The sequence below is a fragment of the Mastigoproctus giganteus genome, chromosome 3 (assembly GCF_048544385.1).
Source record: "Mastigoproctus giganteus isolate SK-2022 chromosome 3, ASM4854438v1, whole genome shotgun sequence".
Taxonomy (NCBI): domain Eukaryota; kingdom Metazoa; phylum Arthropoda; class Arachnida; order Uropygi; family Thelyphonidae; genus Mastigoproctus; species Mastigoproctus giganteus.
In genome coordinates this window covers 251,677,174-251,694,225 of record NC_143577.1, presented here as the reverse complement: position 1 = coordinate 251,694,225, position 17,052 = coordinate 251,677,174, and the positions used below count along the sequence as shown (strand labels likewise).

General features: G+C 33.8%; 1 protein-coding gene across 1 annotated transcript; it reads right to left on the bottom strand.

Moving 5' to 3' along the window:
- Window positions 1–927: 927 nt before the first annotated feature.
- On the bottom strand, window positions 928–16,489 carry LOC150089030 (mRNA export factor GLE1-like). Its single transcript, XM_090370386.1, has 6 exons — window positions 16,476–16,489; window positions 9,969–10,027; window positions 6,601–6,689; window positions 3,808–4,011; window positions 3,164–3,354; window positions 928–1,360 (listed from the first exon to the last, which is right to left on the bottom strand). The coding sequence occupies exons 1-6, from the start codon at window positions 16,487–16,489 to the stop codon at window positions 928–930; spliced, it is 990 nt and encodes a 329-aa protein (XP_090226512.1).
- Window positions 16,490–17,052: the final 563 nt, after the last annotated feature.

The window sequence follows — 17,052 nt, the reverse complement described above, 5'->3', positions numbered from 1 at the left end:
TGTGAAATATTCTGACTTGTGTGAATATGCTTAAATATGTGCTTTGTACATATGAACGTGTACATACCTTGGTGTACTGTCTGCCTCACAACTGTGTACATACTCATATCTATTGAAAGATGAATGCTACGTTTTTAATTGTTATGTAATCTTTTATACTGCACAAATTTTTATACTGTACATATTTTTATATTACCCTATATCATTGTCAAACCCCTGGCCTCCTGGCTGTGGCGGGCACATTATTGTATCTGTATCTTTACTGTACAATAAAGATTTCTTCTTCTTCTACATATTTAAGGTATAAGTAGGTCAAGTTGTGAAGGATTTCACAATATGAGAGGTTACTTTGGTTTGTCTAAAATATTCAACTAAGCAGTAAAGATGAAAATACACCAATGAGAATTTTAGATTGAGGTTTTCTTTCCCTAAAATATTATTAATAAAATACATCAGTAAGATTACGTCCAAAATAAGTGAGGTTTACCGAATAAAATTGTATTTTTTAACTTGCTAAATATTAATTTACATAATAAGTTACACCACACGAGCATCCTGTAATTTATTACATCTTTCATACTACAGCACCATTCTTACCTCATCTGGTAAGAATAATCAGAAACGGAATTTTGTAGCTCTATATTCTTTTATGTCATTTACAGATAAATCTGCAGAATATTCCTGTTTTGTGTGTTTACTGTGACCGTAAGAGTTAAAATTACATGATGAAAAGTGCTGAATATCAAAAGAAAAAGTGTTAAAGGAGCTTCAACAGCAAAAGTTCTATTGCTGTTCCTTAAAAAAAATTGTATCATTGATAAGTCACGCAATGATGAAAACAATGTATTAAGAATATTTCGGTACATACAATATTTATTTACATATCTATAAGAATACAAATTTTTTAATCTGATATTTCAAAAAAAATCAAAATGTTTCTTCCCGTAACATTCCACGGGGAGGTGCAATTCCTCCATTTTGTACAGTCTGTTCCAGAAAAATTTCCAATCTCGATACAGGTCCACCATTACTATTCTGTATTATTTTGGGATAAAAGGCAATACATAGTACATGTAGGAGCTTCACAAATTGATGTCCATAGGCTTTGTGCATTGCATTTCCAGCTACATTAAGGAAATCATGTATTAATGTAGCTGTGATATCGGGCCTTGGCTCTTGATTTAAAATTCTTGACAGCCATCGCCAGCCATACCACAATCCATGCGGATGGGGAGATTTAAATCCGGGGGGGAGATCACTCTGAATGACTGCAGCGTATAGCCTCATGGTACCACTCATTCTCTTAAGGAATTTGTCCTGTTTTTCAAGAACACCATCCGAATATTGATATTCTAGAGATCTGGAAAAAACAAAATAAAGAAAAATTGTTTTAATGCAAAATGTAATGTGAGACTGAAATTCAATGGTTGACTTAATATTATAACAAAATATTAATATTCATTTATAAGTGCCTAATAATGTACCAAGTCTATAGAAACTTTGATCTGAAATTAAAGTTTTATAAATAAGTCTTTATCTGTGGAAACCTACTTTAATAAGACTCCATGAGTGTATCCAGTTATCATCGTAGAGGAAAGCATGGCAAAAAAAACCATGTATTACTACCCTTCTGGCCACCCCTGATGTGCAAGAATAGAATACAAGCAAAGCTTTTTATTAATCATTAGTCACACTAAGATGTTTTAACCGTGCTAATCAGATTAAAACTAGTATGGCCACTTGCTATAGCAGTTTACATCTGATTGCCAAATTTAAGGCAGCATTAGGTCTGATTAGTACTTGGTAGAAGTTACGATATGGGAATACTAAGTATAGTTGTTTCTCTTTTTGCTGATGCCATATAAGCCTTGCTTCCATGCATATTTGGCAAAGACTAATATTAAGACCCACACTAAGAATACGAGTTTTCTTTAAAAAGAACTCTGCTCCTAGAGTGAAATGAATTTTACCACTTTCCCAGTATTCTCTTGATCACACACAGTGAGACTGCATTTAAGAAAAACAAACTGCTTTCCTGAGTGGTGGAGGTTGATGTCCCTTATAGGCAAACACTAAGATTACACAGAATTAGCCAAAAAAAAAAAAAAAAAAAATTAATTTCACCATTATCCAAATCCACAACAACGGAAGTTGCTCCAACAATCAGTGACCTTGTTGGTTGAAGAAAATCTTCCATGAATCTATTTTGCAATAATTCTTCCTCAATTTGAATTTACATCCCCTCATGTGCCTAGTCTGAGCAAGAGGAAGAATCCTTATCAGTACTGAGTTTTACTCAAACCATTCAAAACCTTAAACACTGCACTTCTCTGTACTAGTTCCAGCAGTTCTACATCCTTCTGAAAACGACGACGCCTCCAGATTTGTATGCAGTAAAGAATATGTGACCTGACCACTGCCTTATACAAAGATTCTGCTAATAAAATCCCTGTATATCACTGATAAAAGCCCATGAGTGGTACCTGGCAGTCTTCATGTTCATCTGGGGTTATCACTATCCGTATCAAATTTAACAGACGGACTGACTATCTGGTCAGCTGGTCTGCTTAATTTTTCTAGCTTTCTTTGCAAAAGCATATATCATTAATAAATATAGAACACAAAAGCAGGCCTAGCACTGAACCAAGGGGAATTCCACTAATAACATTAGCTCAAGAAGAGAAAGAGCAGTACAACTGATAGCCACTTTCTTCCACTGAAACATCCCTTTCTCCACAGCAGTAACCTTCCTCCGAGTGCTACGTTGCACCATTTCGAATAGCATTGTTTTATGTGCAATAGTATCAAACGCTTTTCAGAAATCTAAGTAAATTATGTTAAATTTATTTTTTGCTTTCCATTCCTTTGTCACTGCATCATAGAATCAAATCAAATTGGTTAGACCAATTCCTCTATTAACGACAGCACGTACTGACGGCAAGAAGCTACCAAGTCTGCAATTGCTCATGTCAACCTTTAATCCCTCTTTGTGAATTAGGGATGCATTCCACAGATGTGCAAATTAAGGTTTTATATTTGAGAAACAGCTGTTTTAATCTTTAAAAAAACAAGGTTTAAATTCTTGCTACTTTACTTTGTTGCAAAATTATTTTAACAGAAAACTAGACATTAAACTAAATTTTTAGATAATAGATTCACTCACTTGTAATAATCCTCTTGTGACTGATTATGTTCTTCATGAGGATAAAACGCAACTAAATATGGACATTTTCCATAAAAGTTCCCAAGGATCAAGTTGCCGATATCACCAAACCTTGCCCACATTGCAATTATCAGGGCAGCTATAGGAAAAGCAGTATCAAGTTTCGAAGAAACTTGACTGTCACCTTGTGCCTATAATTAAATAAAAAGGTCAGCATTAAACAGCGTAATGATTTTTATTACAAATATTTAATATTTTAAATTGACAAAAAAAGAACTTTTTGGTTTGTCATACAGGTTGCGTGCTGTGAATATTCCTTTAGTTTGAGCGTCAGAAATATATAACATAATATAGGTAAAATTATTTGGATTAATCTATCAGTATTTGCTCGAATTTTACAACAATATATTGGAAAGTGCCTGCCATGCCCAATGCACATCAAATCTTTGGCTAATATCCTCCTAAAGTAAATAGCTTTTTCATATCTATTAGTGGTGAACATCTTGAAAATTTAATTCTAGTAATACTTTTTTCTGAATCTCCATAGGAACAAACACAGCTTTTCAATTAGCATAAACATAATTATTTTTATTTAAAAAATATTAAAATTAAACAAAACTTTGTAAATATATAAAAACACATACCACAAGTTTTTTAGCCAACAAATGCTTGCAGAATTTTACTGCAAGAGGATGGTTTTTCGTACTAATCATCTTTTGTCCAACTTCTATTTCCTCTCCATCAAGCAGTGCTTCCAGTCGACGAAATTTTTCTTCGAAGTCATCTCCAGATAACGTGTTTATTGGAGTATTTACTGCCTTGTGAAGGTCAAGTTTATATTGTTTCATCTAAAAATGACAATTAAAAAATATATATTTATATGACACAATAAAAATGCTAAGAAAAAGTTAACTTTATTAATCACTGTATCCGTTTACAAAGAAAACATTGCAAATTTTAAATAAGCTGCAATTGCAAAATAACTTTTTGGTTAGTGAGATTTTTTTTATGATAATAATTTTATATTATTACGCAAAATAGAGAAACTGTTGCCGAAGCAGAGCCTTCAGCAATAGAAATCGAAAAGGTATTGCCAGCACATGTTCTGCTTCTTGTCAATTAAAGATGAATATATCTATGGTATAGAAGGCACTCTGTAAAATAACTGTCATTTTTTGCATCATATCTCCCAGATTCAATCTGTTCAAGCACATCTTGACTTTGCATTATATTCCTTTCCAAGCAGGAGGAAGATTACAACTGACTCAACAGTATCCTAGAGATGATCTCCCTCTCTCATCATAAGCCTCAGGCTTCCTTGCAAGCCGACCGGGCTAGCCGAGTGGATAAAGTACCTGCCCGGCAACCCAAAGGTCGCGGGTTCGATTCCCGCCTCGGGCTTGGATCAAAGTACTGCAAAAACCTTGGGAGGTGCAATATGACCACAGAAGCCGATTCGCCAACAACTATCAAAATCAAATCAAATCGCTAATAATAATAATTTTATCCAAAACTGCCCTTTGATCAGAATCAAATGAATATTTCTCGTTCAATGCTCATTCTTGTTCCACGCATTTGAGAAAGTAATGGAGCAAGTTTCAAAAATGTGAACAATCATCACTGCCAGATTGAGTGGATTTACTAGAAGCAAACTGAAGTTTGACATATACACGTATGAACTGTTTTTTTACTGTGCTCGTCTGATTCGATGATTTCCAATGGAAGGATTGTCGGTTCTCTTGGATATAACAGTGGTATCTACTGTAGTCATTATAGAATAGAATAATTTTACTACCAGTGAAAGCTTGATTTTCAAAAGCTCTAACAATGTATTTTACTTTATATTTTTTAACTCTTTTTATTCAGTATATTTTTTAGAGTAACTTATTTTGTATATTATAATTTGTTTGGTGGATATCCTGAAAAAGTAGAAATGATCGTGTACTTTCTGGGTTAATTCTAAGGTTGAAAACTCCCTCCCAAATATTGAGTTTATCAACAAGATTTTAGAACCGACGTTTAGTAAGCACGGCCCAACTATTCTGGCAAATAGTCCATAAAATATCAGCACTTATCTACAGTTTGATATTTCCAAGCAATATTCAATAAATATTAAGCAAAAACAAGGGTTTTTTTTTTTTTTTTTTGGCTGGAACAGCATAAGCCATAGCCTTTCTTGCACCATGCGGCCATTACTAATACTAACAACTGAACTTATTTTTGTATCCGTAAACATTTAGCATGTGTTGCAAAAAAAGCTGATATTGTATATATTGGGCTGATGACATCAAGAGTAAGACAGTGGTGTAGCTACCATGTATGTGGGCAAGGGCAAGGTAATTGCCCCTGGGCCCGGCGTCTTTAGCTATCTTCTCTTTTTGCAATTTTCATAAATTAAGTAGGAGCCCAAATGTGTTCTTTGCACCCAAGCCCGAAAATGGGTAACCAGGCTACTGGAGTAGGAGACCTGCAGAATTACTTAAGTTCGGGTCAATGTTGACAAAAAGTCGCAAGTTTAGGGTTAAATTTGAATTTGTCTGCAATTCTTCCTAGACATGATAGGAGGAGTTGGACTGGAAAACTGCTATCTTGGGGGGGGCGATAGGGGGAATGCACTGCTTCTATTGGAATGAGCAACAGCCTGGAAGGCAAATTTCTGGGGATCTAAAAAGCTGCCAGGGGTCATCATGAAACAAATAAAAATGCGTGGGCTGTGTTAGAGTAACTAGGTGTAAGAACAAGTGCATGTATGTACACCAATACTAGGAGTATAGTAAATAAATTCTTGGTGTCACACAGAGATTTGGAATGTAGAATTGGGGAGTGCAATGCGTACAGAAAGGATAGCAACAAGGGAGGAGGGGTTTATGCTGTTAATTAAGAAACAAAATCTAAGGAAGTGCAACCAGTTGACCTAGATGGACAGCGCAATATTGAATCATTTTGACAAAATATAGGCAATGGGAAGGCAAAAACGTGGGTACGAGTTTGATATAGGCCTAATGATATTCATGAGAACAACTGTAGAGAGAAATAAGAGTAGGCCAGTAAATCAGATTTTCCTATAATGGGGGTTTTAACTTCCTATATATTGACTGAAACTTGTGCGTTGTTAAATCACAGATTAGCAAGACTTTTCTGGGATATATTGTCTACAGCAGCATGTTCGAAAGGCAACCAGAGGGAGTAATACTCTTCATCTGATTAGTGATTCTTCAAATTACAATATTCAAAGAAAGAGAGCTTTTTGTTAAAAAGACAAGTGATTTCGAGAAAAGTTGGCAGACATGAATTTATGCATATCTGCAAAAATCTCACTAAATTATAATAAGATAACAAATGTGTTAAATTAGATAACAAACGTGTAATTAAATGAAAAATTAACGATTACTTCAATTAATAAATTGAAGTATTATAAAAATTAACACGAATCCTACCTTTGGATCTGAAACAAAAGGCTGACACGATTCTGTCCACTCCTTCAAATACTCCATAACATGATCATATTCTTTTTTCATAATATTCTCTACAAAGGTAAACGTTAAATAGATTAATAATCAGATCAAAATAATAATTACATTTTTACTGTTGAAAACTATATAATATTTTAATTATTCATATTTTCCTTAATATTTTATGTATTGCTATTATTATATTATTTACATATTCAGATAAATATAGCAATAAAGCTTACTAAATATGAGCAGTTCAAATGACTTTTGTATTGCCACAGAAGGCAGTACATACCAATCTGATTATGAATTCAATCTACTGTTCCTTGAGAAAAATGCTAGATTTTCATCAGTCAGAAAAGTGATTAATCACTTATCTGCAATAGATGATTACAATGCCAGAATAAGGCACGGGCTAGCAGGGCCTTTGCCTCGGAAGTCAAATTTACAAATCATGAAAGAAATATATGTATACTTAGTAAAGGGGGAGCCCAAAAATACCTTGGTCCAGCACTGGATAAATAGTAATATTTGGTAACATGGCCGTAGAAAACATCTGGAAACTATGATAAAAGATTTATGCCTAAGGAAAATTACAGCCAAATATAGTCGATTCAGTGTGGAAATAAATTTTTAAAAATCTTGGAGAAACTTGGATTTAATCATAAACTTATTTTATTATTATTAGCCATATGGTGCAAGAAAGCCCGAGGCTTATGCTGCACTAGCCAAAAATAATTTCCGAGTTAATCTGAGAGAGAAAGGAATCACCAAGAAAGAGAAGAAGGATGATATCCAGCTCAGGACCCTGGGCGTGCCAAGCACTTACTCACCAGATTTGAGCCCCTAATGAGACCATATTATTACAACAACTCTTAAATATCATCCTGGCTCATTGTGAACATCATGTATTATCACCACAGATGGGTTACCCTTTTTAGGAACCATATTTGATGTTATGTTCCAACAGACGCCAGAGAATCGAACCCGCGCAGCAATTTTCACCAAATCCGTTTTTGTAGCTATTTTTAATAACACTCATTTATTTCGCACCAACCGAAATTTTCACTGACTTAAATTTATTTTTTTTATGCATTGTAACAACAGCTTTCACCTCAGAACTAGATTTAAGCCCACCTATCTGAAGTGATATCAACTGAACAAACAGTAGAAACTTCGAACAGTGTGTATGAAAGGGGAGGAATAGAATTTTTTCTCCTATGCGCGAATGTTACCTATTCAAAAACACTCTCCTTTTGGCTAGTGAAAACCTTTTTTCACTAGCCAAAAATGAAAGTATGTTACACGAAAGACATTCATACTTACGGGAAATCAGACCAACACTCACATATCACTCAGTCACAGCCTTTTTCCCTACACACTCCAACCCATTAAAAAACCCGATTCACCACAACATTCAAAAAGTAAATCGAATATAAACGAAACCAAAATAAAAAAAAAAAAAAGAAAAGAAGAATTCAACTTGTCTTACAATTGTGAACAAACTATCAAGTTTAAACTGATCTATTGCTACTTCAGGATCACTTTAAACGCCAATATTAAGGAAAAAAGGGAAAATATCGATTTGAATAAGAGAATTAATAAAAGTCACACGATATAAAACGCAACCCGCAAGAGCGAATAAGAAACAAAATTATACGTACAGACATATGATACAAGATTTCACCCATAACGTTTGTCGAGTTCTTCCGTGAAAAGTCAACTTCCACAACGACAGATGGAAGTTTGTTCCTGCAATCAACTATCCACAGGGCCGGATTAAGAATTAAATTTTTACTTAACAAATTAAGTTTAAGAATGCTTTATTACACGTTAATTTGATTTATTATTGTACTGGCGTTCAAAACTTAAGGACCAGCACTATTTCTAAAGGTTACAACCACAAAATCTTTACTTACGTACTCCTTATTGATGAGAGTAGATTCAGTCTCAGCAGCGATTCTGGATGTCAGCTAATCTGGCGAGAGGTTGGCACACGGCTGATTTAGTCCGTCTCAGGCATAGATAGCAATGTTTTCCCCCGCCCACCAGAAACTATTGTTTTTCGTCCAGCAAAACAGAAAAATCGACCCTAGGACAGACGTAAGACCTGTTACACGGCATGGCAAACAAATTTTATTATTCGGGTGTCCTAAACATAATAGTTTGGTTTTGGACCAACTAGCTTTTGCCTTAATTCTGCACTGCTGACTACAGGCAAATTTCCACACATGTATTCTTTAACTGTCTTTCCTCAATTTGAATTTATTCCCTCTCAGATTCGTAGTCTGAGCAAGAAGAAGAATCCCATTAGCATTTTAGTCTGCTCAAACCTTTCAAAGCCAATCACATCGCAAGAGCCTAGTCTCCAGACGCTGTAATTTGCAAAACCAAAGCATTTCTTCGTAAAAGTACACTTCGTTTCCCTCACCAATCTTTGTACTCGTTCTAGCCAATCAACCGGCAACCATCCTTCCTCAACTTGAATTTATGCACCACCATGTGTGTAGTGTCAGGAAGTGGAAGAATGCCATTAACATTCTAGAAACTCAACAATCTTCCTAAAATGAGTCTCCAGAATTCAAGGTGTGGCCTGACCACTGCCTTAAAAAAACTAATAACCTTCTCCTTACTAGCAAAATTCCTCAATATCATTCCCAAATTTTTCTATTATTAATAAAAACGAAAAGTAATTAACTAATATATAAAAAAATATTTTTCACTTTACTGCACATACTCACAACCATGTTCACTCACATTTTGAAATTATTTGCAGACCCAATACATGAACGTCAACCTATATTTTTATAGCACTGTTATTTAATAACAAACAGCAATTGTGTCTCAGATTGTAGAATACTAGTAGTACAATTTCCTGAAGCATTTTAATAACATTTGAAATCCAACAATCAACCACCAAATTGGTTGAATGGAAACTTCTGCACATCTCTCCTGGAACTATCCTTTCTCAACTTGAATTTATGCATCCTCATGTGTGCAGCCTGCTGAAGTGGAAGAAGGCCGTTAACATTCAGCTTACTCAATCGAGGCTTTAAATACCTCAATCGGAGCTCCTGACAGGAGTTAAATTCTCCAGGAAATCAATATAAGCACAATCGTAATACGTAAGAGTTGCATTATTACTTTGAGTATGCATGAGCATACTCAAAGTAATAATGCTTCTTGATAAATATGCTTTTGGTAAAAATTTTTATAATTTAATCTGAATGAAATTATTATTTTTCGTAAAGTCCAAAATCCTTTATTACTAAATTAGAAACATACATAAAAATTAAATGTTATCCGGTGGATTTACCGGGTTATGTTAACTAGTTATTAATATTTTTAATTACCTTCAACAGTTTCCTGATCAAGATCCATGACATCCATTACTTCTTCTAGAATCTTTTTTCTATTAAAAAAAAATGGATAATTTTAATTAAAATATAATTAAATATTTTTGTTGAAATTTTAATTGCACATCCACATAATGTATGCTAATGAACTAAGAACTGTCCTATACATATATATATATATACACTACCCTACCATTATTTTTCGGACACCCTTCCATGGATGGCGAAACAGGTCCTATACCCGCAACACGTCATAGAAGCTGATATAAATATACACACTGGGCTTCTAACAAACATGAAAAGGTGGCATGCAAGATGACACGTTCAACAGAATTAAGACTTGGAACGTGAAATAATAGTAGGATGCCACATAAGCATACTTTCTGTACGGGACATCGCAGTCACTCTGGGGACCTTTAGGTCAATGGTTAGTGACGTCTAATGCAAATGAGAAGATTGGGGCTGAATCTGCCAAAAAAAAAAAAAAAAAAAAAAAACCGCCTGGTAAACCCCAAAAAGTAGCAGAACGGGACAAGAGAATGCTGCAAAGAACTGTGCGCCATATCGTGCCTTTGTGAATTCCTATTCAATCTATGAAAAAGAAATTAGGCTGACATAAATCCTGTTTTCAACAGCACAGTGCCTTTTTTTTTTTTTTAAGTCCCGGCCCACTCTTTTTAATAAAAAGATCATTTTCACCGTTTTTTTTTAAAAACTTCAACATCCACATAATGTATGAACATAACCCATTGTTATCACACTTGAACGTTTTTATTTTATAAATTGGAGAATATGGAGTCAAAAAGGGGATATTGCACATTTAAGGAAGACCTTCAAAAAGAATTCAAATTTATTGAACTGGACAATTGGTATAGTGATAAAAAAGTAGTTTGTCACCATTGTAATGCTAAATTTTTCTGTTGCTCATGCAGCAACATCTACATATCCAGAAACATAAGGATGCTGCGAAAACTTTGAATTTGATTCAAAGCATCAGCTCGTTCATCGTATGACATGATAATGGAGAAAGATTGAAACTGTTTCCGATCGTTGGGTGGAATTTTTGCCTAAGTGTAGTGTTAAAATTATAGATTATTCCTTTACATTGTGAAACATCCGAACTACAAAGTATTCGGATGAAGAAAATAATAGTTAAATTCTGTTTACAAAAAAAATCCATTCCTCTGGTTTGATAATGCCAACAAATTTTGGAGGTTGTAAAAGGGTCTGTAATAAAAATGTATTGAGAAAAATCGAAAATGATTTGGAGCGAAAGATTATTGGTGAACATATTATTCACAATTGTCTCCAGTGTGCTGTTGACTGTCTACCAATTGATATTGATTGTTTTGCAGTTAAAATATACAAATACTTTTTCTGTCCATCAATTGACAGAATTTTCTGCATGTTTGACTGAATTCATTCAAATTTTCTTTCTCAAGAGAAAATTATTTGAAGGTTCCTGTTTGAAATTATGGTTGTCATTCCAAAGAAATCAGATTTCAGCATTCCAATCAGGTATTAGTTTTATCGAAAAAGAATTTCTGCTTCTTATTAATTATGAATATTGAAAATCATGCAAACATATTAGAAGCCATCTTTTGTTAGAATGACGTTAAAAATAAACTAACAGATGTTAATAGATGGAGGTGAAATTAGTCTGGTCCAAGTTTTTTGAACCATGTAAACTAGTGGAAATACAGCTTGGGAATACTGAAAAAAAGTAAGGTATAAACTGGGAATGGTACCTGAATGGAATGAAATACAGGACAGTTTCAACGAGGAGCTTTTTACACGAAAAGGAGCAGAGGAAACTCGCATGTTTGATCAGTGAGCACTTATAAAAACAATAGTTCTCAGGCTCTTGGACACATGTAATAAAGAAAACATTTCTGTATCTCATTGATGTGGTCAAATACTTTTCTGAAACGAGTGAAAAATGTTTAGCTTTGCAGAATTTTAGTAATGTTGTTGAATTTCTTCTTTGCTGCTTGGAAGTAAATCTTCCTTGGATATAATATTTTCCATACCATGTGGCCAAAGAGAAATCTAGATTAAGTGATGAAAACCTGTTAATTATAAAGCAGATATGTAATATGGAGTATGCTAAGTTTTCCGGCAATATCTTTATAGACCAAAATACGTTCAACTGAAAATTTTCTTGGTATGAATTTGATGTGCAGTTCCCCTCCACGACCTAAAAATATTAAACATTTTATCTGCTCTTTCTGAAAAGATTTCTTCTCCCCATCCCGTTTTGACCTTAAGGAATTATGGTCAGCCTATACAGTATGTATCCTGCGTGCATTTGTATGCAACCTATGCCATCATTCTTCTGAATAAAAAAAATTAAAGCAGAAAAAAGGTATCTGGGATGAAAACCCGAAAATAAATTAGTTCTTCTATTTGGTACTTACCATAAATAAAAATACCATGAATTTCTACAATTGTAGATCAAGCAATCATTATTCTTATCGCCTCATGAAAAACTGGATATATTAATGTTATTACTATATTTAATATCATGCGAAATGAATTATATACTTTAAGAAATCGTCTAAAACCACTATACATTAATGTGACGTTTCAGGCATGTTGCCGGTACCCATCACACCATGCTCAGGGGGAATGAACTTTAGAAAGAAAAGAAAAAGTTACAAATTTGATTTTATTACAATAACAAAGTTATTAATTAATTGTGAATTTTAGTTCTAAGCTGCTGACCGGGCTAGCCGGGTGGGCAAAATGCCTGCCTGGTAACCCAAAGGTCGCGGGTTCTATTCCCGTTTTGGGCTTGGATCAAAGTACTGTAAAAAAAAAAAAAAAAAAAAAAAAAAACCTTGGGAGGTGCATTATGGCCACAGAAGCCTATACGCCAACAACTACCAAAAAAAAAAAAAAAAAAATAGTTCTAAGCTATTAAATTTGAATTACTGTTACAATACAAAACAGATATTAATTTAATAAATGCAAATATATAAAGATTGAAATCCTTACCTCTTGACAGACTGTTACTTGCTATAAATGAACAGCTGGTATGATTTAATTTAATTTATACATATGGGATTAAGTCCATTAGCCAATAGAATGGTGCGAAGTTTACTATCCCGGAACCGGTGGTTCTTGTATGGTGGCAACGTGGGGTGACCTTTGCTCCCATACTCTGTACATCGGTGGGCAGGCTAGTTCTGGGGTTTTGAAGGGGGGTTGCACGTTGGGCATATAGGACCGTTCTTCTGGATTATTATTTTCTTAGTTTTTCATTTCCTCGTTTATTTTCTTATCGAAAAGGTAAAAATATATTTCGGGTTGAATTGGTGTTCTCTTGATTGCTGAGGCTCCGAAACATTTTATTAAGAAAGCGTCTTTAAAATTTCCCTCTGTTGTATTGGTTATCGGTAGAAAGGATCGTAGTTTTTGAAATCCCATGTGTCTTCACATTAAAATGCATATAGGACTGTGTCAGACTTTTGGACATTAAGAAATTTGCTCTGTCACGTCAGTAATTCTTACAAAAATAAGACCGAAAGTATTTGGAAGAGTGCTTTGGTATATTTTGTGTTTTTTCAGATAATGTATAAAAATACCAATAAAAAGAAAAGTAATACCAGAGGCTACGTACTTTTGCCAATATGGCCGCAAACTGGATTTCTTGTATAAGAGACTTGTTTAAACTTGCACTTTTTGAGTTCTCAGGCAGCGAAATTCCTTGGCTTTTTTTTAGGCGGTATTCAACTTTCATGTTAACATTTCATTTTCCTTGATGCGTTTTTTCAATTCTTTTGTATTCTGATTAGTTCCAGTCAGGTTATAAATATTCTCATTATTATGTAAAAGAACCATCCTATTGTAGATCTTCCTTGGTACTTTTCTCCCCCTTCCTTTTATATCCTGATTAATTTTCCTCCAGCACTTCAATTCAACTACCTAAATTAGTAATGGCCATATGGTACAAGGAAGTCTAAGGCTAATCTGCACCAACCAAACAAAAAAATAATAATTCAAGAGAGAGGAAAATTATAATAATAAAAAAGTTAAATAAAATAAATATTTCCCCTTTCTTTTATATCATGATTTATTTTCCTTCAACTACCTAAATTAGTACAGTTTTAGTAATGACCATATGGTACAAGGAAGCTTTAGGCTAATGCCGCACTAGCCAAAAGAATAAAAAGAGAAAATACCATAGCCCCTTGGGGGCTGTTCATTAAGTGCAATAACGGAAAATCAATTGGCCTAGTGATGTTATTTGTTTTTTGGATGTCTAACACTATTCTTACCCCACCTTGCGGTTTATTTACGACTAATATGGGACTATTCCAGTATGAGGTTAACCTCTATTAGCCTCCATGTCTTTCACCTCCTGCCCTAGTCTTTCTAACTGCGCCTGCGGTATTGCCTGGTATAAATCGGGTGCTGTTGGATGAGGTGCACTGTATGTTGCATTACCTTAGGGTGCTCTCACGTAGAACACAGGTGACCTCATACTTGGAACCAACAGACAGTTCCAGGAAATGGGTGTGTTACGCTGTTGAACAAAATTTTTCCATCAAATAGTTTCTTTTATAAAATAATTTTCCATTCCAATTGTCTTTATCTGAAATCTTTTTGTAGATGTGGTTTTCCTGGAAATGGCTCTCTCAGGAATGTCAGTTTTGTATCACGTAATTACAAGCTCAATATAAATCCGATGGTTCTTGGAGAGACGATCACTTTTTCTTGTTGCGTTTCGTGGTTTTTGCTGTTATTTGGTTGCTATCAGTTGTAATTGGTGATATGGAATCCAATACCGTAAGTATTATTTATAATATTTGAATTTTTATCTTTAGTTTACCTGTTTAATAAAAATTCATTTTTCAGAACATTCGTTTTTTTGTTTTTTTTTGTTGTTGTTGTTAACAATAGAAATAAGGTGAATGTGTTTTTCTATTGCTATTTTTCCATGGTAACAAGGTGGTTTTGAAATCACAACGATGTTATTGTTTATCGATAAGTTTTTATTACAAATTCCGCATTCTTTAACGGTAAAATTGTTAATCTATAGGATATTGTGTATAATATCCACCAAATTCATACGAAAAATGGGACGTGTAAAGGTGTGACTAAGGCATTTTTGATACCTTCGAGAACCTTCTAATAAGAAATTTAAATTTGTTGGTTTTGAAATTTTTGCTGATATTTTTATAAATACAAGATCTTTATGATTCATTGTTTTAGATTGAATTTTAGATTTATCGTAATTGAACCGCATGCATTTTTTTTTTCAACTAATAATAGAGTAGAAATAATATGCTTTATTTTTTCATGGTAACGATACGGTTTTGATAGCACAATGATTTTATTGTTTATCGATAAGCTTTAACTGTCGAATCGTTTATGTAACCTTTTGCAGAATATTGTGTATAATGCACACCAAATTCATAAAAATTGCGATGTGTAAAAGCTTGACAGGGACAATTGTGATATATATTTTATTTTTCTTTCCAAAAAGTTAAACAGCCTGTCAATATGGTAATCTTATTCTTTCGACAGTTTTTTTTTTTTTTTTTTCATATTCTTAGTTGTACATGTGAAATTTAACAATTCGGTGTTTGTTATCTTTTAGGTTATATTTGTAATAAATTACTGAAAAAATGTACAATTGTTTTAATAACCACTCTCTTTCTTTTAAGGTAATTGAACGTGTTGTTGTCGATGATGTTTCAAAGATCTGTATGATTATCGACATGGATGATTTTATGTTGAAATGTGGAACCACATCGACGTCAACTGACCACAGACAGTTCCAGGAAATGGGTCAAAAATCAGCAGTCATCGATTTCCAGATGTTTCTAAATTCTGATGGAAATTATTTTATAAAGGAAGTTGCGTTTTTTGACGGTGAAAATTTATTTAGTAATGTAATGTACCCGCCATGTGGGTGGAATGAATTACCAAACGCAATTAAGAGACAAAATATTTGGATTTTTAAAAACTGTCATCAATTACCATGGAATTCGGGTTTCATTCAACAAAAAGATTTAAGGATGTGGTTGGATATGGTCACTTCAAAGTGTAGTATAATTTACGTGAAAGGAGAAGAAAAGCAACACATTTTGTCAAAATATATCAATGCATCTGTAATTAATTTAGAAAAAATCGGCTGTCCACAAAGAAAGGAAATTCAGCTTGAAACGACCCCTTGTTTATACGATCACAATACTTATTTTTGCGCTCATATAAACGTGCAATTATTTTTTTATTGGCTACAAAACAAATTAAAATAAAGTAAAAAATAAACTATTTAATTAGGAATTGTGTTGTCCCCCAAAGGACTATGACGTCATAAGACTGGTAATACACTGTATGGGGAGGAAAACCTTTCTCTTTGAATTCCAAGAATTACCCCAAAGGATTATGACGTCATAAGGCTTGTTACGCCGTGTTTGGGGAACAGGTTAAAATATTGGTCATGAATACTTAAAAAAATACCATTGATTTGCTCATGAATACTTAAAAAAATACCTTTGATTGTTCATGAATAGTTTAAAGTAAAAACAACAATTTAAAATTAACATGTTGTTTAAAATAGTCTTCATATTTAAAATATACATCTGTTGCCATCCAGTAGCAAAATTTAAAAAATCACCTTCAAATGCATGGGGGAACAAAATCCTCTCTTTGGATTACACCAAAGGATTATGACGTTTTAAGACTTGTTAGACCATGCAAAGGATTTTAATCACGACTGAACATGTTTGTACGCACCTGTTTTTAATTGGCTGAAAACTAGGGTGATATTTGGTTTAAAAGGGTTTATGATCTGTGCTCATTTCAGTTCTCTCTCTAGCCATGGCGTCTAAGTTTTGCTATTACAGTTTCTATCGCTCTGTGTCTTCAAAATGGCTTGTCCGGGTTGGATTTGTAAATTTTAAACCCTGTGTCCAGTTGGAGTCCGATTCTCAAGTAATTGTTATTAAGTGTGAAGACTGGATGCTGCTTCAAAAGAAACTTCCGGAATTTACAAAATATTTGAACCAAAAAGAAGACGCCGAATGCAGAATAGGTGAAAATCTGGCAACAGTGTGTGGGAATGGTTTTT